The 25,876-nt window shown below is 34.3% G+C and overlaps 1 protein-coding gene and 1 non-coding gene across 3 annotated transcripts; both read left to right on the top strand.

Moving 5' to 3' along the window:
• Nucleotides 1–1,721: 1,721 nt before the first annotated feature.
• Nucleotides 1,722–25,261, top strand: LOC137807652 (transcription initiation factor TFIID subunit 2). 2 transcript variants are annotated; one of them, XM_068608391.1, is made up of 25 exons: nt 1,722–2,031; nt 2,177–2,516; nt 3,878–4,023; nt 4,146–4,212; nt 5,687–5,886; nt 5,988–6,141; nt 6,301–6,385; nt 6,502–6,593; nt 11,698–11,823; nt 11,941–11,994; nt 13,929–13,997; nt 14,862–14,959; nt 15,054–15,398; nt 15,480–15,567; nt 16,475–16,600; nt 16,684–16,740; nt 17,402–17,481; nt 17,568–17,610; nt 18,848–18,934; nt 21,203–21,292; nt 21,685–21,743; nt 21,829–21,919; nt 21,999–22,164; nt 22,807–22,990; nt 23,780–25,261. In XM_068608391.1, the coding sequence occupies exons 1-25, from the start codon at nt 1,913–1,915 to the stop codon at nt 24,960–24,962; spliced, it is 4,149 nt and encodes a 1,382-aa protein (XP_068464492.1). In that variant the 5' UTR covers nt 1,722–1,912; the 3' UTR covers nt 24,963–25,261. The 2 variants fall into 2 exon arrangements, with proteins under 2 accessions (XP_068464492.1, XP_068464493.1); XM_068608392.1 differs by lacking the exon at nt 16,684–16,740 and having other exon boundaries at nt 1,782–2,031.
• TRNAF-GAA (transfer RNA phenylalanine (anticodon GAA)) lies at nt 5,173–5,245 on the top strand. The gene has a single exon. It is a non-coding gene; the product is annotated as a tRNA-Phe (tRNA).
• Nucleotides 25,262–25,876: the final 615 nt, after the last annotated feature.

Below are 25,876 nucleotides of genomic sequence, written 5' to 3'. Positions count from 1 at the left end.
TTGCAAAACTTCATCATTTGCTTCATTCAAAACAGTACACTCATTTATTTAGGAAGATACAAATATTTCACTCATATCAATTAGTTTGCATACTATATTGGGAATAAGTGTCAACACCATATTAATCAACATTATTTTACCAAACTTATTAATAGGGGTGAGCAAAAAATCCAAATTATCAAATCCAATTCATAATTATCCAAATACATATTACTTTTAATCAAACTAAATGAATTTATCTCAAATCAAAAACAATATTTCTTGGATTTTAAGTCCAATTCATTTAATTGGATATGGATTTGATACATTTTTTGATTATCTAAATTGGAGTTTGAGTTGGATTTTGACTTGGTCTGAGCTCAGGTTGAGCCGAGTCAATTCAGACCCATGTTGAGTTAAGTCGGGCCGAATCCATGTCGAATCAAGTCAGTCCAAGCCCAAGTCGAGTCGAGTCGGATCGAGCCCAAGACGACCCAAGCCAGATCGAGTTGAGTCAACACAAATCCAAGTCGAGTTGAGAGGGCTAGAGCCCAAGTTCAGTCGACATTCGAACAAAGTCGAATCGGCACCCAGAGACAAGGTCGAGTCGGTACCCAGACAAGGTCTAGTCATTGGTGTGTAACATATACAATTTTATTAAAATTAAGTAGCTCATTTAATGAAAGGACAAAATTAAATTACTTTTTACACATTTTAGAACTTTGTAATGAACATCATAGTTTCAAGAATTCAAATAACAACAAAATAAAGACAATTGTCATATCTATCTATATCTATAGATGAATTAGATTTTGACTTATTGTTGTCTCTTATTTTCACTCAAACTCTACTCATTAGTTCATTTTGCTGCCTAATATGTTCAAATTAGTAAAATGTCAAATACATTTATTAAGAAAAAAAAAATCTCCTATTTTTTTTGTTAAGATTCTTTATTATGATCCAACTTATATGATATTATTTTATATGTTAGTTAATGATAACAAATAAGTTCTAACTTCTATTCATTTAGTGGTTATTGTTGATGTTTGATTGTTGTCGAGATTAAAAAAATTATTATTAATGGAGATATAAAAATACTTCAATTCTAAGAATGGGGCAACAACTACTATAGAAATAATTAACTTGTGTGTATTAACTCACCCTAAAGTTGACGTATTACATATTTTCTCATAACAAAATAATATCATGTTCTCTCAAAAGAGTACAAAATTAAGACAATTCTTTAATGAAAAATAAATAAATTTAACCTTTATTTTATGGGTTGAAGATGTTTTTAACTCCTTAAGAAATCAACTATTGAAGATAGTTTCACAAATGTAAATGTCAAAAACAGATATTCAACTTTTTTGACGTATTACCTTATTTGTTTTATTTTTTCTTTCAAAATCAGAAACCAAATTATATAATTATACCAACTTATAGAATTATATAATTTTAATTTTATACAAAGAATTTAAACAATTATACATAAAATTTCAACTTTACTAATTTGATATAAAAATTTAACTTCATCTTCCAATAAAAATTTATAAATTATGTTATCCTATTTTACTTGTTATGTTACTTATATTTTCTTTAGAAATTTAAGATAATAGGTTATTATTTTTCAGAACTTATGTTAATATATCTTAAAAAAATTATTCATTAGTTTGCGTATTGACGGGGACACTGTTATGTACGAGTTTATTTACCCCTAAAATGAATTTCGGCAAAACATTGAAAAGAATTGTCTGCAGATAGGGCATTATATCGTCATCGCTTGTCTAGGCCTGACTCAAGCACGCTACTACTGCTCTATCTCTCTATAAATACAGCATCACTTCAGCTATCACAGAGGGAGACACATTGGAAGAGAGAGAAAGATACCTTGATTCGAATTCGATTTTCATTTCTCACTCTTTCTCTTTCCCCTATGGCGAAACCTCGCAAGCCCAAGAATAACGAAGACCCCAAGCCCGAAAACTCTGGTGCCCTAGTTCACCACCAAAAGCTATGCCTCTCAATCGACATCGACAAACGCCTAGTCCACGGGTTCGCAATTCTCTTTTCCCCTTCCGTTCTTCCATAATTAGCATCTCTATCACACGCTGCTGTTGTAAATTAGGTTTTCTTACAGCTGAGACTGTGTTCGAGATCGCGTATTTAAAATCGATCTACAATTTGATTTCACTTGTAGGTACACTGAATTGGAGATTGCGGTGCCGGAGATTGGGATCGTAGGGTTGCATGCGGAGAATTTAGGGATTGAGAGTGTTTGGGTCGATGGTGAGCCCACGGAGTTCGAGTATTACCCGCATCAGCAGCAGCAGGTGGGAGATGATAAGAGGTTTAGTTCTGTGTGTTCTCCTAGCTCTGCTGCCGATGCTGCTGTCTCAGTGTACATGTCCTCTCTGGAGAAGGAGCTGGTGCCCAATTTACTCATTAACTGCTGTAAACCTACCAAGGCTGAAAGTGAACAGCAGCCGGAGCAACCAGTTCCCGAGAACGGGTTTCACTCCTCGGCCGAGCCCAAACAGGTTGTAGTTGCTGCTATGAACTCTAGCTTTCAGTGCTAACCCTGTCTCTGAGCAATTTAGAGAGTTCTGTTAAACGAGAAATGTAAACCCTATGCATAGCAACCGAATTGTAAATAATATAGCAAATGACTAATTTAGTCCCTGAAAATGTGATTAGTTGTCACTTTAGTCCTTAGATTTAGTGAAATTAAAAAAAGAGATTCCTGCTACTGCTATATTTTACCGCACACTGACATTTTGGCCTTTTGATATTATGTTAATATTATCACCCAAGTTTTTAACGTTTAAGTAGCCTTGTACCATCTGAGGATTTCTAGAGTTTTTTGAATTTTTTTAGTTCTAGGAACAAGAGTTACAGTGATTAGCAAATCTCAATGGGGCTAAATTGTCTATATGCTTGTAAACATGGTCTTCATACCTGTAATTATCCTTTATTAAGAGTAATTAGGCACTGACTGGATTTTATAATTATTTATATATATATGTATTTTCTGATTTGAATTTTATATATTTATTTATTTATGTGGGGGTCTTGACAACAAGTGCCTAAGGGCACTGTTTAAGGATTTGATAAGAGAAACTTTTTATTGAAAATCATATTGGAGCACATTAAAAAATCATAGGGAAGCACATTTCTTCACATCGCAGTAGTAAACTTTTATCTTTTAATTCCTTATTCAATGCCCTCAGGACTCTGGTTAGCATGTCATTATATATTATATATAATATATATAATTATAATATACTTACATTTTCTAATAGACTTAATGCCATGTGTTTGGGTTCTGTATGACCAACCTGTCCTTAAATTGTGGCTGTGGTTATCCTTTATATTCTGGGAAATAGTGGACAATTTCAGCCACTATTGTGGTCATGGAGAGTCCAAAAGCGTTGATGTTGAGATCACATCGTTGACATAGTGGGGAATTGCAGACAAATGCAGTTGCGATGCTGTCACTGAGTTAGACAACCTTGACATTGCCGGTGAAATTGCAGCTGCGGACCATTTTATGAAACTTTGGACCCAAGTTCATCCTAAGGACTATCAACCTATTTATGAACTTCGTCTTCTGCTTGCTTGGACTTTTCATGTGTGTTATTTAGATGTTGCATGAATGAATTTGTGATGGGTGTCACCACAAGTTCTATCTTATTGTGTTCTTTCAAAATTTTCACCCTATTTTTGCATTTTGATTTCTATATGTTTTTGGCCTACTCATTGTAAGAAATAGGTTATTGTTTTTGATTGCTGAGATAGTGCAGCATCCTTCCATGAGAATATGGCGGTGAAATGTGAGAATGAGTAGTTTTGGTGAGGTTTACTTTTTGTGTTTTCTCATGTAGGTTGATGTTGGGTGCAGAATGTGAGAATTGTTCGTATTGACTATTGGATAGAAAAGGCAGAGACAGGAATCCACTTCAGAAATAATCTTCTTCATACTGATAATCAGATAAGGAGAGCAAGATGTTGGTTCCCCTGTATAGATGACAATTCACAACGATGCTGGTATGGACTGTTAACACTTCCCCATTTGTGTTTCTATATCCACGCCTACATTTTATTATAAATGTATTTACTAATGTTCATCGTGAGCTTGAATTAATTATTGTTGTTTTGTTCATGTTCAGCTATGACCTGGAGTTCACAGTATCACACAATCTTGTGGCTGTTAGTACGGGATTCTTGCTTTATCAGGTAGCAATGAATGATAATAATATTCTGTTGTTTAAGTTATGAAAGCACAATCAATACTATTTTTACATAAGCTGATAACATTTTGTAGCTGTTTCTATTGTTGATAAGCACATTTAATGTTTCTTCAAGTCAACTCAGGTTGGGAATTGGAATTTCTTTTGTTTCCCTTCTCCTGACAATTGGAGTATGCCTACTTTGTTTTTTTCTTCTTATATTCCACAGGTGTTAGATGATGATTGGCTTCAAATCCAATGAATATTCTTTTTGACAGTATTCATTGCTGAAAATGACTGACTGCTATGATAGAACTGTAGAAAACTGCAAATCACTAGTTTTCTACTTAAGACATCGATGTTAAAGTTTTTGTTTATCCTATTAATATTGGAAATAGTGATTTCCTACCCGTGATTAGTGTTTTGCTGCCAAATAATTAAGCTTGAGATGTCTGGTAGAATAGTGAATTATCCGCTGACTTTGTTTTTATATTCTGCATATTGTGGTTTATTCTAATCCATTTATTCATAATTCGTTCACTGGACCCTTGAAATAGCTCAAAGGAAAAATGTTCTACTATTTTGAATTGTGATCTGCTTTTCCTGAAGTTATGTTCTTGCATACTGTGAGGCCTGATGAATCTTTTGAAAATTGAGCTTGCTGTTCTGTTTTTTCTCCTTCCTCTTTGGATTGGATGCAACCTTCCCCTTTTCTTTTCCCTGTTTCCTGTTTTTTTTTTCTTCAATGATAAAATTCATTTGTAAAATACTCTTCTTGTCATTTTGGACACAACACCAACATATGGCATGGATTTCAATTTGTTGCTGATGCATGATTTGTGCGTTTAATCTCAGTCAGCCATATATGGTTATCACTGTCAATTTGTTGCGAGGGGGTGGGGGGTTAATGCAACTCTGCAACACTATTGCCTGGACATTGGTTTCTGGTTGGTGGCATCTTTGATTTGCGGTGATAGCTTAGTTGGGAGAGCGTCAGATTGAAGATCTGAAGGTCGCATGTTCAATCCATGCTCACCGCACCTCCAGGGTCATGGATTTGTTTAGTCAAAGTTCTCATCCAAGGAATTTGTCACTTTAGTTCAGATCTTTGTGTTGAAAAGTTCATTTAATTTTTACAAAATTTTGAAGTAGTGTTACATTTTATCTTTTACTACCATTTCGTGGAAGAGAAGAATAAAGGAGAAATGCTGTCTAAGTTGGAAAACATAATTATTGTTATTATTATTGATGCATTCCTTTACTTGATTCTATTCTCTATATGCAATGGAATATAGATCATGTATGATACCCTGTTCTGCCTGCCACCCTCATTTCAGGAAAATTTCTCGTCCCTTTTCCTTTGTTGTAATGCTTCTCTTCTGTCTCTATTTAAGTTTATAGTTCTACATAAGAATTTATCTTGTGTTATACTCCTTGCAGAGTTAAATTTGTTTTTGATTGAACCTCCTTTCTTTTTTCAGGTCTTAAGCAAGGACAATCCTCCTCGGAAAACATATGTCTATAAATTGGATGTTCCAGTTGCTGCAAGGTGGATATCTTTGGCTGTTGCCCCATTTGAAATTCTTCCTGATCACCAATTTAGTCTCATATCACACATGTGTTTGATGCCTAATCTATCAAAGATGCGGAATACAGTGGAATTTTTCCATAGTGCCTTCAGGTTTGATGTCTGACAGTTGAAATTTAACTAGCCTGAAACAGGTTGTTTTTTAATCATAAATTGTATAATGATTGGATAGTTGGACTTTTATTGGTGAGCAGCTGCTATAAGGATTATCTTTCTGTAGACTTCCCATTTGACTCATATACGCAAGTTTTCATAGAGCCAGAGATGGCTGTGTCTTCAATGAGTTTAGGAGCCTCTGTGAGTATATTTAGTTCACAAGTTTTGTTTGATGACAAGGTTATTGACCAGGTCAGTTCATTACTTCAATTCTTTTAGTTGATTTTCTTTTTTCTAATTGTACTCTTTCTGAATGAATAAAAAAACTGCTTCTCATGTACATGAGAGTTTTTATGCTTATGATTTCACTACTATGCCAGCTTAATGATCAGCCTATGTCTTTATTGACAGACTATTGACACACGGGTAAAACTTGCATATGCTCTTGCAAGACAGTGGTTTGGGGTGTATATCACTCCTGAGGCACCAAATGATGGTAACTTAACAGAGGATATTTTGGTTGCTGTTTTAATTTGAGTTGATTCTTTGTAAATTGAGCAGATTTTGTGTTTCCTCTGGTGTGATTGGTGAATGGTTTTTTGCACATTGCAGAGTGGCTCTTGGATGGACTTGCTGGCTTCTTGACAGATTTTTATATCAAGAAACATTTGGGAAATAATGAGGCACGGTACCGGAGATACAAGGTTTGTGTTTCTTTATGGCTTAGTCTGGTCTATGTAAAGGCTAACACATCATGCATTATATTGTAAAAAATTAAAGAACGTGTGCCCCTTATGGGTTTCTATAAAAGTTTGTGGTTCAACTTGTTATTGGGGTCTGGATGCTTTGTAGTTTGGAGTAGTGTTCATGTATTCTCATAAGTATTCTTGAGGCTGGTGCTGTTTATAACCACTTTTTTTTATCCCCTTTTATTTTATTTTTTTATTTTCCCTTCTCTGCAGATTTGTTTTGATTTATTTGAAGAGTTTTTTCTGTTGTAAATTGTATTTAATCACACATGTTAATCCTTTATTTATAATCATTCAAAGTATAATATAAGGAAACCATAATACTGGCTAATAATGGAGAATATCCCTACTTATTAGCTGTATATATTTCCCTAATTACTAAGATCAAAACATCTTTTACACCCACCTCAAGCTAGAGCATATATGTGATATGAACCTAGCTTGTTACGAATGTGGTCAACCAAAGCTCTTAAGGGATTTGCTTGTTTACAAAATGACATTCTGGATGTATTTAAACTGTGATTCTTGATGTATCGAAGGATGCATACAATAACATTCCAATGACTATCGCACGGGGCCTTTAGGAATTGGCTAACCACACTAAATGCATGTGATGTCTGGTCTATTAATAGTTAGGTAATTAAACTTGTGTTAGACGTCGATATCTTCCAAGGTCTGTCAAAGGCTCCTCCTGACTGGAATGAAACTTCAAATTAGGATTCGTAGGATGATCATTGGGTGACAAATAATCATACTAGTCTTGGTCATGATGATTTGGGAAGACCTTGTAAATACTTATTCCATGCGACAGGACATTTTTGCATGTTATGCGTTAGAAAGCAAGATCTTTGGTGCCAAGTAGGGCACTCTCTCTATTGTAAAATATTATGGAATATTAAAGGGTCAATAGATTGAGTTGGACCAATATCAAAACTTGAAGCTTGAAAATAGTAGGGATGTTGTCACTCTTGCATGGACATCTAGAGGAAGAAGTCTACATGGGAATTCCTTTAGGTTTTAAGCCTATTTAAGAAAGGAAAAATTTGTGCAGTTTGAAGAAAACCTTGTACGGACTCAAGTGGTCACTTCATTCATGATTTGGTAGACTCACTCAGGTTATGGTCTTCATGGGGTATCGAAAGAGTTAAGGTGGCCATACCTTGTTCATCAAGCATTCTCTAGAAAGTAAATTTACTCTACCTTAGTCTTTTAATGATATGATTGTTGCAGGAGATTATGAACATGAGAAACAAATATTGAAAGGAAAGCTTGCTGCTCAGTTTGAGACAAAGGATCTAGGAAAATTAAAGTACTTCCTTGGGATAAAATTAACTTAATTGAAGAGAGACATCTTTATATCCCTAAGAAAGTATGTTCTTGATCTTCTTAAAGAAACATAAGATTGAGAGCAAGACCACTGAAGTTCTTATCAGTGTTATCAATATCGGATAACGGATCATATCGGAGACCCCAAAATTCCTTTATAGAGTTATAACGAAACCCATAACGGGTTATGGCAGAAGCATGACGGTCGAAAAATATGATATATATATATATGTATATACACATATAAATAACTTCAAAAAATGCAAAAATAATGAAGGTATAGATATAGTGGTGGTAGAGAGAAATAACAAGTTATATATGTTTTACTTGGGCACAAAAGCCTAATGTTATTAGTTGTTTAAATTAGGGTTGTCTTCCCAGCTGCACATCAATTTTAAAACTTTAGGGTTTTTCATTTAAATTTTAAAGTTTTTTATTATTTTAAAGCTGAAATGGGCCTTTGGCCCAAACTTTTGTGTCTTAGAAATTAGGTTTAGGTGTTCTGCAACCTTCTTCATCCGCCGTTGCAGCCCTTCTTCTTCATCAGCCACACGCAGCTCTTTCAAGCCCCGGTGCGGCCGCTGCCACAATTTTTTTCCGATATTTTGGATATCTCCGATATCCATTACCTCTCCGCCATGACAATAGCGGCCGCCATGAGAAATCCGATTCGCCACCGCCTTGTTGTGGCAGTGGTCAGGAATTAGAAGTGATAACACTGCTTCCTATAGAACGAAACCATAGAATTAGAAGTGACAAGGGCAATTCTACTTTAAATAAAGGCCATTATCAAATACTTGTGGGTAAACTCATTTGCTTAGCTCACATTAGACTCAACATAGCCTATGTTGCGAGTGTAGTTAGTCCGTTCATGCATGATTCAAGGGAGAGACATTTACAAGCTATGAGCTAAATTGTTCAATATTTGAGGACAAGTCCAGGAAGGGGATTATTGTTCAAGAGGAATGAAAAGTTAAAAAGGAGTTGTATATTGATCAGTGGTATCACTTATCGGCCATGGTGTCGCCATGGCAGATTTCGGTGGTGGAATTCCTGACCACCGCCACAACAAGGCGGTGGCGAATCGAATTTCTCATGGCGGAGTGGTAACAAATATCAGAGATATCCAAAATATCGAAAAAATTGTGGCAGCGGCCGCACCGAAGCTTGAAGTTGCTGTGTGTGGCTGATGAAGAAGAAGGCTGCAGAACACCTAAACCTAATTTCTAAGACACAAAAGTTTGGGCCAAAGGCCCATTTCAGCTTTAAAATAATAAAAAACTTTAAAATTTAAATGAAAAACCCTAAAGTTTTGAAACTGATGTGCGGCTGGTAAGACAACCCTAATTTAAACAACTATTAACATTAGGCTTTTGGGCCCAAGTAAGTAAAACATATATAATTATTATCATAGTACACCACAACCACTATACCTATACCTTGTTATTTCTCTCTGCCACCACTATACCTATACCTTCATTATTTTTGCATTTTTTTGAAGTTATTTATATATATATATATTATATTTTTCGATCGTCATGCTTCCGCCATAACCCGTTATGGGTTCCGATATAACTCTATAAAGGAATTTTGGGGTCTCTGATATGATCCGTTATCCGATATTTTTAACACTGATATTGATACAGATTATGCAGGGTCTACCACAAGTAGGAAAATTCCTCAGGATATTGCATGTTCTTGGGGTAAGTTATGGACGAGAATTATTCTAAATGATCTCACATTATTAGCATGTGAACAATCTATAGTAAGTCAATTATTAACATTGCTCATAATCTAGTTCAACATGATAGGAACAAACACATAGGGATAGATTGTCACTTTATTAGAGAGAAACTTGATAGTCGTTTTATTCACTACTTATGTCCCTTTTGGGCTTCAGTCAGCAGATCTGTTTACAAAAGGTCTTTCCACTAAATGGTTTCATGATTTCATACCCAAACACATAATTCGTAGTGATACGAATTTTGCAGGGTCGACCACAAATAGGAAATCCATCTCAGGATATTGCATGTTCTTGGGTGAAAATTTGGTGACTTAGAAAAGTAAGAAAATTGTTGTTGCAAGGTCTGCAGAGGCTGAAATTTGAGCTATGGCACATGGGGTATGTAAGTTATGGCTGTGAATTATTCTAAATGATCTTTAGTGATAGGAAGTCAACTATTAGCATTGCTCACAATCTAGTTCAACATGATAGGACCAAATACATAAAAATAAATCAACACTTTCCCTTATCTCTACTTCTTATGTCCCATCCGAGCTTCATTTAACATATCTGTTTACAGATTCTTTCCACCAAACGAATTCATGATCTAATATTCAAGTCGGGAATGATAGATATCCATCCATTCACCAGCTTGATGGGAAGTGTTGATAGTAGGATATTAAGTATACTACTAGAAGCTGTTAGAAGATTTTATAGATCTCTTGGTAATATTTACTGATGCACTGTTTTAAATCAATCAATTGAATAAAATATTAATTTATTTAGATTATATCCTTTTTCAAGTGCTATCATGGCAAGAAAAAGGTGGAAAAGATGATTTTGGGCATAGGAGAAAGGTTCGCCATAATTTAGGTAATTTTTTAAGTATAACCATTTGCCACCAAACAAGCTATGTAATGATCTGTTGTACCATCATGTGCACTCTTTATTGTGTGGACTCAATGACACCCAATAGTGGTTTTGTTTGAGGCAACAAAATGAGCTCCGATGTGTTGCTAGCATCCATAGCAGTCATCTCTGCAAGCATGGCTTGATTCTAATGTTTGTCAACTGTGACTTCTCCTCTACACTTAGGCACAAACACATAGTCCAAAGAAGAGACAAAAGAAAAATAGGGAAGAGATAAACGGTCATTGTTTAGGGCAAATACATATGAAGGGGTTAGGATTATGAATGAACAAAATACCCTTGCGAATTACAATGGGAGGTTCAAGTGTACACAATGTTGGTGGAAGAGCAATTGGAGCAGGAGATGGTGCTAAAGGATCATGGGTGACACTTTTGATGGTGCCTATGTCCGTCGATGGTATATAAGAAGTGAAGGTGGAGTAGGAGCTACTACTGAGCAACAGGCAGAACCTCTGGAGGGTTATCTTCAGTAGTGGAAGAAAAGAAAGTATTGGTCTCTAAAGGAAAGACTAGATACTCATGTAGTTGAGGAGAGAAATATTAATAACCTTTTTGGAGTCTGGAGTAGCCCAAAATAATTCATTTTAGGAGGGCAAAGGCCACACGAAGAGTGCGTTTGAACATGGGCACTGTGGGAAATAGAAGAGGAAAACCTAGCTCTATGAATACCATAAAGGGTTTATCTGTTGTAAGTTGTGTGTTTGGTCACACATGTAATCCCTTGTATATATTTATTCAAAGTATAATACAGGGAAACCTAATAATGGCTCATAATGAAAATAACCCTAAATATCAGCTGTACATATTGCCTTTATTACCAAGATCAAATAATATTTTTTACATTATTAACTATCATTAGCTACTTAATTTCAAATGTTCAAGGCTTTTTTCTTTTTTTGTTTGGGTTTTCTTTGTGTAATTGACTGTAGCAAAGTTTGTTTCTAAAATTTCATTTGATATTTAAACATGGTTCATCTGTCAGTCTAGGTTGAGGCTGTAGAGCATTGTATTCTGAGTTGAAAGTGCTACAGTTAACATTGTAATTACATTTTTTGCGTGCTAATGTAAATCAATCTACAGGCAAATTGTGCTGTTTGCAAAGTTGATAATGGTGGAGCGACAGCTTTGAGCTGTTCAGCTTCCTGCAAAGATTTATATGGAACTCAGTTTATTGGGTTGTATGGAAAAATAAGATCTTGGAAGTCTGTAAGTATTTCCCTTTTGTTCTCCCCCTACCTGTAATCTTATAGCATTGAGTCAGTATAGTAATGTGTTTCCTTAATTAGTATTGAATTTTATGAATATTATTTTACCCCTTTGCAGGTGGCTGTTCTTCAGATGTTGGAAAAGCAAATGGGTCCTGAATCTTTCCGTAGAGTGAGAGTCCTTAACATTTGCACTTTATGTCCTCTTATCATTCTAGATATACTGAACTTGTCTTAACCATGGTAATCAATAGTGTGTGTTCTTGCCAATAGTGTGCGTTCAAGCCTATATTGTGCTGGTGCACAGTGGCTCCCCCTGCACAAAAAAATTGCATGATTGCATTTGCATCTCAGGATTCTGGCTGTTGTGTGCAAGGCCAAAATTGCAACAGATCGCGTCTGCTGACACAATCTAGGTTTAACATAAGGGATTCAGTTCCCTGCTGGAAAACAGGGTCGTTTGGGTTTTGTGTTTTTTTTTTTCATTAAGGGTTAAAGCGAAACTTTCTATTTTAACCTATAACACAATTTGTAACCCTTCTTTCATAAATCAGCCCTTCTCTCCCACATTCTGCTTCTGTACTTCCCTCTTATCTGTTTCTGGCTGCATTTCCAATGAGGTTTCCAGTTGGCGATATCAACCTAACCTCAACTTCGATAAAAACTGTACCATTCTTTATTCTTTCTTTTCTGTTTAGATGCAATGGCTTCATGTGGTTGTCCTTCACTACTTTTGCATTAGAATTATAATTTTGTGTTTTCTTTAAATTATATATATATATATATATATATATAAATTATATATATATATATATATATAGTGTATTTTCTTTTGTGCCATAAAAACCTGTTATGGTTTCTGATATATTTTCATAAAGGGTTTTTGGGATCCTTGATATATTTCATTATCCGATATTGTTAGCACTGAAAATTTCAAAACAAGAGTAGTAAAGTGATTCTTGGTTCTCATGGTTGTCCTGGAAAGATAACTGTTTTATTAAACAAAAGTTTTTTGTTAAATTGAATTTGTGAATCCTAATTTATATCTAAATGTTACAGGCTTTGTCCTACTAGTTTTTAAAATATGGCTTCAGTTTTCAAAAGGGTACACACAACTCTTATAATGAGTCAATGTTTTGTGAAATGGGACTGGTCATTGAACCAATCATGGTTCAAGTGGTTTGAGATATAATAGTTCTATGATGTTATAATATATTATATATTTATAGGTTTTTAACATTTAAAATAACTATAACAAATGAAATAAAATGTTACCATACTTAAATTATAATTTCAATAATATTTATCAGTATTTACTAATAATAAGTTTATATGAAGAATAAAAAGAAAATAACAAATTTGATGTTGATTTTTTCAAGAAAATAAAATAAAATAATGTACTATTAAATCGGTTTTAAGAAACTAGTTTTTTGGTTGATTCCTCAGGCTGCTTTTATGGTTTCTCTGAACCAGTTGCCTGACTGGTTTAGCGGTCCCATTGGTTGGTTTGGTTGGTAAAACAGCTCATGGTACGATCATAGCAGGAAATGCTTTACCTTTTACAATTACTTATTTGACGTGGGAGTATCATAGGTGGAGAAAGATGGTTATATATTTTTCACCATTTACTTAATATTATTGTATGAGCTAAAATTATTGTATTCAAGTTTTGAGTACATTGATGTGGTTTTACGAAAATAAGAAAAGTGGGTAAGTGGTAGAACAAGTTACTTGGGTTCTGGTTGGTTGTTATATTTAATTGTCTATGATTTAACTCTATATGTTGAAGCATGTTGAGATGATTGTTCTTAGATAGTGGCTGATATCAAAGAATAGTTGTGGAATATACCAGTGTTTGGACAGTATTCTAAATTGTACTTATTCATTAACTTAGATAGTAGGGCATCCCTTCCCTGGAGATATTTCTAGTGGTCTCCTTGCATTGGCCACCTTTTCCCATTCTTCATCATCTGACATGATCCTTTTACTGTGCTTTTCTGTTATCCTTACCATTATCTATGAAGTTATTCTTTTTTGTTATTTTCCCTTGGAGGTTATATGCTTGAAGGTTTTGATGATATTTTTTTGCTTGTTATCAATGTTTAGATTTTACAAACAATAGTTTCACGGGCTCAAGATAAAACGCGTTCCATGAAGACTCTAAGTACTAAGGAGGTAATGTACTTTTAGTTCTGTAAAATATGTGGCTTATTATGGGCATGAGGCTTCTCTGAAATTATATTTAAGTTAAGGAGCTGTAGAACAATTTTTCATTAACAGAATAGTTTGTTATCTCTCTCTCCCCTTAGAAATGATTAAAGGCTTCTGAGCCGTTGACAATTTATCTATGCATAGTTGGTTCTGTTCAATAAATGTTATATTGTGTCATAACCACTTCTTTTAGGTTTATCTATAAAATCGCATTAGCATGAATAGGACAGATATATATATCACTCGACCATGGGTATTTTTACAATTAACCAATTTTACCAATCTTTACTATTAACCAATTTTATCAATCTTTCATTTTACTAAACTTTCATTAATATGATTCCAATTTTCTTCTCTTTACAATTTCGGTTATAAACCAACCAAGACTTTGTTATCTGAAAAAGACATTGTTGTGGCATCAGTACATCTTGGATATACAGAGTAATTAAGTTCAATAATAAGTAATGGACCTAAAGTTGACTACAAACTATTTGCTACAGAAGCAACTGTTCTATCTCAACGGGAGTTGCAAACTAGGCATTACCCATTTTACATATGCTTTATAAGTCAGCTTGTATGCAAACTCCATTTTGGAATAGAGCTGCCCATCATAGGCCTTGAAATGTCACTCTATCTTATGCGTTTGCTTGGTCAAAGAATATGAATAAAAGGTGGACAAGCAAATTGATGAAATTTGCTTTAAATTGCAGTGATAGATTAAATAAGTTTGTCCTTATATAAATGCAGTTTAATCTTTAATGCAGTAATAGCTGAAGTATCTTGATGGGTTTTTGATATGTGGGACTGATAAAAAATTTCAATACACAGTTTCGACATTTTGCCAATAAGGTTGGGAATCTTGAACGTCCATTTCTTAAGGATTTCTTTCCACGGTGGGTTGGTTCTTGTGGATGTCCCGTTCTAAGGTATAAAACAAGGATTTATTTGTTACTCTTTATTTAATTTTTGGAATGCTTTCTGTACATGTATTCTGATGAGTTACCTCTTGCTGTTGCTAAGGATGGGGTTTTCCTATAACAAAAGGAAGAATATGGTTGAATTGGCTGTGTTGCGAGGATGTACAGCATTGCAGACTTCAACTACATCCAGTCTTGATATTAATCCTGATACAGAAAATCGAGATGGAGATACTGGATGGCCTGGTATGATGAGCATCAGGGTATATGAACTTGATGGTATGTATGACCATCCAATTCTGCCAATGGCTGGAGAAGCATGGCAGCTATTGGAAATACAATGCCACTCAAAGCTTGCTGCTAGACGCTTTCAGAAGCCCAAGAAAGGATTAAAACATGATGGATCTGATGATAATGGTGACGTGCCTTCCATGGACGTGCGGTCAAAGTATATATCAGTTGCATATCTTTTTTGGTTTAATTTGTCGTTGTTATGATTTGGTTTCTGACATTTTTTCTGTTATGGCAGTACCGAGTCGCCTTTATTATGGATCAGAGCAGATCCTGATATGGAGTACCTTGCTGAGGTTCATTTTAACCAACCAGTTCAGATGTGGGTAAGGATAAATTGTTACATCAAGTTGATTTTATTGGGGTTATTGTGATGTAATTTTGCTATGCTGTTAGAGGCACCGCTTGTTTCAATTAATTAGGTCCTCTTTCTGTGTTTTATTTGTGATGTGTATACAACTAGTTTATTTATCCTATGATAAGAATCTTAGGAAAACCACATCATAAAAGCTAACCATTGTAATTGAAGAGCCTACAAAACCCACACTAGGAATCTATACTTTCAATGTGGGACTCTTTAGTCATACCTTGCAACTGAACCCTAGCATCCTACCATGCTCCACTGCTTATATAAGCTGGCTGTGGACTAACCCTTATCCCATTCATGGTACTTCTTTTACAGCTCATATGAAAAGCTTCGTCCAATTAAGAGTTTATAAATTCAAACACCAGAAGTCATTCTTCTGATGTGGGGCTCAAGTTGTATACCTTGCTATTTGATCTTAACATCCTACCCTGTTGCAGATTTTTAATCTTTGTTGTCTTATATTAGAATGAATGTGCAAGTACTTTCCTTTTCTGGTCTTTAGCATTTGTGGTGTTTGAATACTTCATATGAAGTGTTCTTTGAAAATTAAGATTGGGTGTCTAGCTGAACCATCTCTCTTTGTTGAAGTTTCTTTTTCAGTTTTATATCATGCAACTATTTCTTGAACTATTTTGTATTCTATTGGGAAACTAGAAGACCCAGTTACATAAAACTTGCAATGATGCAATGTTTTGTAATCATACTCATTCACCTCTGGAGCCTTCTTCATTCTCTCTCTTGGCTGTTTTAGAAACAAATCATGCTCATTCATTTGTGTGGTTTGTATTTTGCATCTTTCATAATTTTATTTATAGTATTTTGTTATTCATGTTTATTGATTATAGATAGTTAATTTCTTCATTTAGATCAATCAATTAGAGAAGGACAAAGATGTTATTGCCCAGGCACAAGCAATTGCAGCCCTTGAGGCATCACCACAACTATCATTTTCAATTGTAAATGCCCTAAACAATTTTCTCAGTGACTCCAAGGTGATTTCCTTTCTGTAATGTGCTTTCATTAGTAGCTTTTAAATATGAAATTAATATCTCTAGTCTTTTGGTTCTAACTCAAGGCCTTTTGGAGAGTACGGATTGAAGCGGCATTTGCATTGGCAAATTCTGCATCTGAGGTATTCAAATGCTACATTACTTGTTGCATTTAATTTTATGAAATACCTCCTGTGTTGAATATAAGCAAATAAAAAAAAAATCACTTATCCCAAATATACATAAATCTCAACAAAGTTTATCTTATGAGATTGTTCCCAAAATACCCTTCATTTAGTTGAGGTTTTATTTCCAATGATTTTTATATTCTTTATATCAAGTTCAAAGGAAGGGTAGTTTAAGAAAGAACTTTATGTTTTAAATGAGATAGGTACTATTAAATGATGCTAATTAACTTTCTTAATTAGTATGAGCTAGTTATTTTTTGTCTATATTCAAGACCCGTGGGATACATATTAAATAGTGGGAATCAAGTAGGTTTGACCAATGATTTTAGATCTGGTTTTGATACAATAGATGGACTTTAATAACTTGCCAATCAGTGCTGTAGTAAATATCTGTACTCAAGAAAAAAAGGGAACATTGCTTTTTAAGTTTTAAGTATGCCATACATCTGGTTGCCATTACAACTTTGAAATCCATTCAAGAGTTGTTCATTGTCATGAATAACTGTGATGCCATATGTATGACTACTACTTGTTGCATTTGTATCACTGTAGCAGTGAAGTTAATGGGTGTAATTCTTTGAAATGTGAATAATGTCATCATTTAATTGTTTGACAGGAAACTGATTTTTCTGGTCTACTCCATTTGGTGAAATTTTACAAGAGTAGGAGGTTTGATCCTGACATTGGACTCCCAAAGTAAGACTATGAAAATTATTGTTCACCTTTTCTCATTTAACTTTGGCAACATCCAGTGACAATTTTTGTTGTACTATTATTGCCAGGCCAAATGATTTTCACGATTTTGCCGAGTATTTTGTTCTTGAGGTAATGCAAGGAGGTAGGATGTGTATGTTACTCCTGATGTGATGAGATGTGATTTTGTAATATTTTTGTTATTAATTATGTTTTGAATATTTGTTGAGTTCCATCAAGTGTCGTTTCATTTTTTATAATTTTTTAATGGAGTTTAATTTTGTGTAAATGGATGCATGTTCCTTTATGATCTAGTGCGCTATATTTGTCTGATTTCCATGATAGTGTGTACATGCCATGCCATGTTATTGAACTTTGGTAGCTTTACTCTGTAGGCAGTACATTGCTTGTTAAAATGAAAGCAGAGAGGTAAGTGTGGTGTGCTCGGCGGTATTTGTTTCCTCAATTATCACGTGATACAATAAATAGCACCAGATATATACTGTATAAAGGTTTAAGTAGGAGTGAATATGTCTATGTTGGTTATACCTGTTCACCCAAATGATTAAAGCTTCTAAAAAATGTTGATTCCATGGTTTGTGGAAAATAAAATACAAAACAGTAGTGGATGGGTTTCATTTGGAGACAATGATCATTCTGATATGCTGAAAGAATAAATGATTGCTTTGGGAATTATAACATTTTCTGAACTTGTATAATTATATGCGAAGTGATATTTTGAGTCTCAATGCAAAGGACACAAACTTCTCATAATGGCTGTTGTGGTTCTGATATGTCTTTTAACACCTAGGATGCTTCTAACCTCACTCCTACAAACTACTTTCTGTGTGCTCTTGATTTCTTCTATCTTCTAGTTTTATGGTGTCTAAAACTTGTGTGCATTATGGCCTATATATATATTAGTTCAAACTTACAGTTTGTGTTATCATCTGGTGATTGCTTGGTCTTTTCTCTATAGGAATGTTGAAGCTTGTTACTGTGGTTGCTCCACCCTTAGGAAATTTGCTGCCCATATCCCTTTTGTAAATTATAATGTCATCCATGAACTAAGATGCCCATATCCCTTTTACAAACTATAATGTCATCCATGAAATATCCCTTGTACAAATTATAGTGCTATCCATGAACATGACCCTTATCTGTGATCGTTTACATTTTTTTTCTTTTACGATGGTACAAGTTAATATTGAATGTGCCTTGTTTATGATATGTTTAAAAGTTACCTTGTGTGATTGTAATTCTGAACTGGTATGCATGTTCTTCGTCTGGATAGATAACAAATAATTGTATATTGATGTACTTCTAAAACTTGGCAAGTCATTTTTGGTTAAATAAATGGCTGTTGTAGGCTATTCCACATGCTGTTGCCATGGTTAGAGCCGCTGACAGGAAAAGCCCAAGAGAAGCTATTGAGTTTGTTCTACAGCTATTGAAGGTTATTGTTTACTTCCTGCTGTATGGATTATTTTCTTAGCAACTAATGTGACATTGATATAACCATGAAATGGAAATAGTGAATTCTCATAGGACATATTTATAGTGTCTTGTATTCATCAAGTTATACTTGAGATTTTAGGAGGGAATATCGGAGTGAAGCAGACTCAACTGAACAATTTTTATACACAGGCTGGTTACATACCACCACTACTTAGTATAATAATTACGAAGACAATTTACAAGAGACAAATGATGGGCTAATAATTCTTATCCTTTTCTTATGTTATAACTCCTATATAATAACTAACGTAATTTTCAAAACTCCTCTTGTCTAATGCATGCAGCTTGTTGTAAATACAAGGACATGTTTAGTTTGAAAAAACATTATTTTTCATTTCCTGTTTTCATAAATACTTATGAAAAGCTCACCTTGTTTTCACTTTGTTTCCTATTTTCAATGATTGTATAGGAAGCAGAGTAAACAAGGACATACTTAGGTAGGGGATAGCAATTGCAGGCCCTGTTTTTGGTTTTTTAATGACTGAAGAGACAAGAAGATCTGTTGAACTTCAATCCCAGTATAAATATTGTTTGCTGAGTTCTGATAATATCATTCATGTAGACTGCGTGATTGGAGATAAATAGATTGAACAATTGCATATAGAATTTGTATTGATTTACTACATTCTTTAGTCATTCCAAATTTCCAATTTTTTTAACACTTAACGAATCTCCCTAACCAGCATTGAGGGTGTAGCTTAGATTATGATAAATGTTTAACTTACAAACCAATCATCACTTCTCTTGAGCAACAAACCTTGGGCCCTCATGCAGGAGGTGAGGATTTGCGGTGAGGGGACTGATAAATATTTTGCAGTGGGGTTATTTACCAGCTTTTTTGAAGACCAGAATTTAGGTTCTGACTTGAGAGTGAAGTCTGAGGAGAAATAAACATGAGACTTAGATTTTATTCTAAACGAAGGTCGGACTGACATGCACAACAGGATGTGGTTAACTTGCTCCCAATATCAAACGTGAGATTTGAGGAGCAAACTTTTGAGAGCAAGTGAAATGATCAATTAGCAGTGTAATATTTGTAGATACACTTATTACATGGATAATGGTTACAGAAAGAAATCTACAAGAGAAATTGTGTGCAAATAATTTCAATTTCTCTGTTGCAATGCACCTGAGCTACTTGGTGAGTGGGCTAATAATTAAATTACGTAATTATCAACAGTTTTTTGTTGGATAGGATACTTAGTTGAATTGAAAATAATATTATGAAATGACCTTTGCTGGAAATCTTACATAAAATACATAAGTGAGTGCAAACCTTACCTTATAAAACCGGGTTTGTAGGCTTGACCTAGGCTTAAACCCCACACTCTTTAGATAATAGCAAGTCATTTAGAGCCTATTCTAGTTAAGTTTGTTGAATATATCATGTCACTCATTATTGGGTTCCTCCCTTGTCCCATGCTCAAGATGTTCAGTCTTCAACGTGAGGAAATGTATTGGAAATTCTACATCGACTATATGACTAAACTATAATATATAAGTGGATGTTAACCTCACCTTACCAAACCATTTTTGTAGGGTTGAGTTAGGTTTAAATTTAACTTTCTTAAGAACCTTAATTGAATTAGTTAAAGAACATGGCAGTTTTGGGAGACAATGGACGAGTGATAGCAAGTTTTTTCGCTATTCTGATTAAAATGGGTTTCTGGAATTTTGTGATATACCATACTAAAAAATCACTAATTTGTCAAGTGGCTCCATCTCTCAAACCCAAACCTCATTATTTTCTTCTGTGAAACCTTACTCAGCCTGAAACTATAGGTTTCACCTTCAGTGAACATCACTGTCTTTCTGATTCTTTCTAGTATTTTTATTTTTTACATTCTGTTTTGCCTTCATTTTTGTTTCTGTTCTGTATTTTTAACTGCAATTATTTATAAATGCTTTTCACATGGTTGTCATGCTTTCACCATTTGCCACAATGCCATCTTCCATAATTCTATGGCTATTTTTGCTGGCCAAATCAAGGGTAATCAACAGATTATATATGTTTTTAGCTCCTTTATGTACTTGTAATATTGCACTATTTTTTATTGCTCATTCCATACATCACTACTCTATTGATTGAAGATATGTTGGTTGGCTAGCGGGATTACTTTTATTGGGAAGTTTTCTAGCTTTTAGCTATATAGAGGTTGCATAATCAGCTTTGGGGATCATGTATTTTATCCTCGTATTTTTTCAGTACAATGACAACAATGGGAATCCCTACTCAGATGTCTTCTGGCTTTCTGCATTAGTCCAATCAGTTGGTGAGCTTGAGTTTGGGCAACAGGTTCATAATCTATTTTTCTCTTCCTATATTCTTGGTTACTTGAATTAATAATTTAATATACTGTTGTGAGCTTCCTGAGTTTATTTACTTTCATTTGTACCAAATCTCCTTAAGTACCTTTCTATTAGCTAAAACTTTAGTAGTTGAATATGAAGTATTGAGATTTGATAATTTGTTGGTGGAAAGTGCGATTTTTAGCTTGTGCAATTTCCATTTGTATTACAACTATGCAAAGGTTGCTTGTTTTGAAGTGTGTGTGTATATATATATATATTTAACAGTTGTTAACTAATATTTGTTGTTAATATGGTTGGTACTCCCTTGAAGATAATCTTATCCATTAGCAAACTGATTTGAGTATTAGGCTTCTTTCTGATTCAAACTTTTGACAGAGTATTCTCCTGTTGTCATCACTTCTCAAACGCATTGACCGGCTTCTACAATTTGATAGGTGAAATGATGCATTGCTTACTCTAGTGGATTTATCAATTTTACTTGCAACTATATTTACATTTCTGAAATGTCTCTTCTGCTAGTCTCATGCCAATATACAATGGAATCCTGACTATCAGTTGTATCCGAACATTGACCCAGATTGCTTTAAAGCTTTCGGGGTTCATTCCTCTTGTAAGTACCTTGTTATTGAGCATCAAACTTCCGTTCAAAGTTTGGCACAAAGATTCTAATGGCTTCATCTTTACTTCAGGATCGAGTTTATGAACTTGTAAAGCCTTTTCGTGACTTGAAGACACTGTGGCAAGTTCGAATTGAAGCAAGTAGAGCACTCCTTGATCTTGAATTCCACTGCAAGGGCATGGATTCAGCATTGCTTTTATTTATCAAGTACTTAGAGGAGGAGAATTCCTTAAGAGGTTGTAAATCTTTTCCCTAGCGGCAGATCTATAGATGCGTGGCAAACCAAGAAATTGGTTCAGAATGCTAAAAATAAAATATTTATATAAATGTTTATTAAGTTGGACAAGTTTTATAACATACATAGTTGTCTAAAATAATTATTGTTTAAATCTTGATATTAAAAGGTTTCTATATAGTAAGAATAAGAAAAAAATAGTGAATAAACCTAGGGTCTGTTTGGACGAGATTCTCCGTAAGTTCCTTCTAGGAAGAAAAAAATAGAAATTAGTTTCTCCACAAACTAAAAATAAAATTGGCTTATGCATGAACTAATTTGCAGAAACACTCTTTATAATTTTTTATTTTTAACTTATGCTTAAATTTTAGCTTTCAAAGAAGTCCAAATTCATTTTTTTTCTTATTTTTTTTTTCCTTTAGATAGGTTTATGGAGAAATTCGTCAAACTAGTTTTGATCCCCCAATCCCAAAACAAGTTTCATCTTGCGGCACATAATTATCTTTTTTTTTTAAGACGGACAACCTTCTGAAAGAATCAAGCCTGTCTCTATATTTTCCTTTCATTTTCATATTTACTTTCCCCCTTTTTCCATCTTTACTTGCCCCTTTTTATGTAATAAAATTTCATTTCTTGATTGCAGGGCAGTTAAAGCTAGCCACCCATGTTATGAGGCTATGTCAGATGAGGGATGGATTGAATTCAGATGAGGAAATTACAAGCCAAACTCTAGTCTCTATGCTTAATTTACTGGAAGGGCGTACTGCATTTAATAATGTCTTTCTCCGGCATTATCTGTTCTGCATACTACAAATAATTGCTAGAAGGTATATGTTTCTTATTGAAATGAAATGCGAGCTTGCTTATTTTTTAACTAATGTATTCTGTGAATATTGCATTTACGTGCTAAAACAAAAGCAGTTCATTTGTGACTTTTAATTCTCCAATTGTTTCATTTAGCTTTTGGAAATAATTTATTAGGAACTGAACTTCTTTATTGGTCTTAGTCCCTCTATTTACCTTTTTTACCTATGTATATTTTGTCCAATTATGGAATTTGAATATAGTATAAATTCTGGCAAACGTTTTGAGAGTAACTATGATTCTTTAGGATTTAAATTTATGCAATTAGAGAGGTACTTACGTAAGCTGTTTACTATTTCTGGTTTAGTTTGATAATGTTCCGTATGAAATGAATCTAATCTAGAATATAATGGCCTGTTTTATTTGCAGAATGTTGTTTTTATTTCTTGATGTTACCAAATAATTACAGAAATGTTACTTATTCTGTTTACAAGGGAAGGTGAAACGGTTTTTTGTTTCTTTCATTTGATATTCACGTCTTTGGTAACATGAAGTAAAATGAAAATAATGTGATACTTTTTTTAATTATTGATGAAAACAAAACATTTTCTCAGTTTAATCAAGTCTTAATATTTTATGGTCAGTAACCATTTTCACTTTGCTGCTATTTTTGCAAAAATTTAAGATTCTCTTAACAAGCTTAGCTGATTCTGAACACGCTTTGTTCTGAACGTGTTTATATTTACACTTCAGCTTTTGTCTGTATTTGAAAAACGAAATTTTATTGACTCTATTCGGTTCTTTGTCTGCAGACCACCAACTCTTCATGGGATTCCCAGGGAAAATAGAACGTTGCATATGAGTCTTACAGAAGCTTGTAACTATCAGAAGAACATTTTTGTTCTTGATTCGGATAGTAAACCTTTGGATCTGCCAAGCTCTACCCAAAACCCTACACCAAATCTTGGCCTGGATGGTTTGAGCGATGCACTTTACGAAGCTTCTAAGGACCAACCTACTGAAGCTCCACCGCAGGAGCACATTGAAGCTCTTCTAAAGGAAGCGACCCTAGAGAAAGCTGAAGAGGGATTTACTGAAATTCCACAGGAAGCACCAATGGAAGTTCCAATTGAAGTTTCCAAGGAAGCAGATACTGTATCGAATAGCCATGAAAGAAAGAGGCTCATTAAAATAAAGGTCAAACAATCTTCTGCTACCAGTAGGGCTGATACTGATAATCAAGTGGTTGAACGTTCTTTAGGTGGTCGTAATGAAATGGATCATGGAGCTAGCAGTTCAGTTTCTGTAGATGCACCGCAGAGGAATTTTGCCGAGACTCTTAGCATCAGTAATCACAATATAGATGAAGTTAATTCTTGGCATGATCGTGGTTCGCGCATGACTGCTAGCATTGGTAGTGCTAAATTTTTGAGTGACGGTGATGAATTGGTCAAAGAACTTCAGTGCACTGCTGATTCAAGTATAGTTTATTCACAACCTCAGCCTGAAGATCCGTCATCGTCCAGTATTATCCAGGATAACAATGTAGATGCGGATGCACGACGATATGCCAGCCTTCAAACTCTTTCAGTTGCAAGATTTGATCCTGATGGAGAATCGTTAGGTAAAGAAATTTCTGCTCGTGGCAAGGAAAAGCACAAAAGCAAGGAAAAGAAACGAAAACGGGAAAGTAATAAAGACCATGATGATCCAGAATATTTGGAGCGAAAACGATTAAAGAAGGAGAAAAAACGACGGGAAAAAGAAATGGCAAAACTTCAGAGTGATGAAGCGAAGAGATCCTCTGTAGACTTGTCGAGTAAGAAAGAGGAAGCTTTAGTGGACGTTGCTAGACAGGTTAAATCTGTTGAGCCCAGCGGATTTAATTCTAAATTAGAAACCAAAAAGATTGATATCAAACCGGATCCATCTGAAGGCACATCTACTGGTCCAAAAATTCGAATTAAAATTAAAAACCGAATGCTCAACAAGTGATAGAGAATAAAATATTATTTTGTAGATGTTAGAATGAAATTTACAACGCCTTCATATTTTCTGGGTTGTATTTTTCTTTCCTCATCCGGCGTACACGGATTAGGTGTTTACAAATATTGATTCAGTGAGCTTCATTCGTTGTTAGTTCTTAACTATGATTTGAGAGATGTATATGATTGCAATTTCAATCATACAATATTTGTTATCGATGTAAATGAAGCCTATCACGATTTTGTTTAGGATATTGTTGTAAATTTGTAACTTGAAGTGTTGTATATTTATAATTTTGTTGTAGTCAAGTATCGCTTGCAATGGCTATATGCTGCACAGATCCTTTGCAAATGTAGTATTCCACTATTATTTGTTGTCAGGTGTACAAAATATACTTCTTGTGTTGGACAACAAAATATGCTGGTTGTAACTTGTACGTGAGTTGCATATTTTGTTGTGGCTTTTCATGACTCTCTGAATTCAAGTAATCTTGATAGTTTCTTTTAGGGAAATGTCATGCAGAGGAACAACTGTTAATAATATTCCCCAGTCGGTAAAAAATGTCTGGATCAAGTCTTTTAGCTCCCACACTCTTCACTGCAGTAATGGCGACGCATGATATGAGGAAACGGCTTCTCCATTTTCTTTTCTCTATTTCTTCTATTATGAAACTTTTCGGAAGAGTAGCATTTATTTTTCACAAAAGCTTCTTAATGAAAGAAAGGGATGGAAAGGATGTTTTCTCAAGAGAGATACCGTTTCACTTAAAATGATGGAAAGAAATGTGCTAAGTGTATTAAAAAATTATTTATTGTTTGAAGTCCACTTTTGTTTCTTCCATTTTATCTTCAACTAAAGAAAGTAAACTTATACGTTGTTATCTGTATGTATTATTTGTCTTTCTATCTTCAAAACATATCATT

The sequence above is a fragment of the Phaseolus vulgaris genome, chromosome 3 (assembly GCF_000499845.2).
Source record: "Phaseolus vulgaris cultivar G19833 chromosome 3, P. vulgaris v2.0, whole genome shotgun sequence".
Taxonomy (NCBI): Eukaryota; Viridiplantae; Streptophyta; class Magnoliopsida; order Fabales; family Fabaceae; genus Phaseolus; species Phaseolus vulgaris.
This window is presented reverse-complemented; position numbering and strand designations above follow the sequence as displayed.

Coding starts and splice junctions, on each gene's coding strand:
- LOC137807652 (XM_068608391.1), top strand. CDS start 1,913: ATGGCGAAACCTCGCAAGCCCAAGAATAACGAAGACCCCAAGCCCGAA. Junction 16,741..17,401: donor TGGCAAATTCTGCATCTGAG/GTATTCAAATGC, acceptor ATTGTTTGACAG/GAAACTGATTTTTCTGGTCT. Junction 17,611..18,847: donor CCGAGTATTTTGTTCTTGAG/GTAATGCAAGGA, acceptor TGGCTGTTGTAG/GCTATTCCACATGCTGTTGC.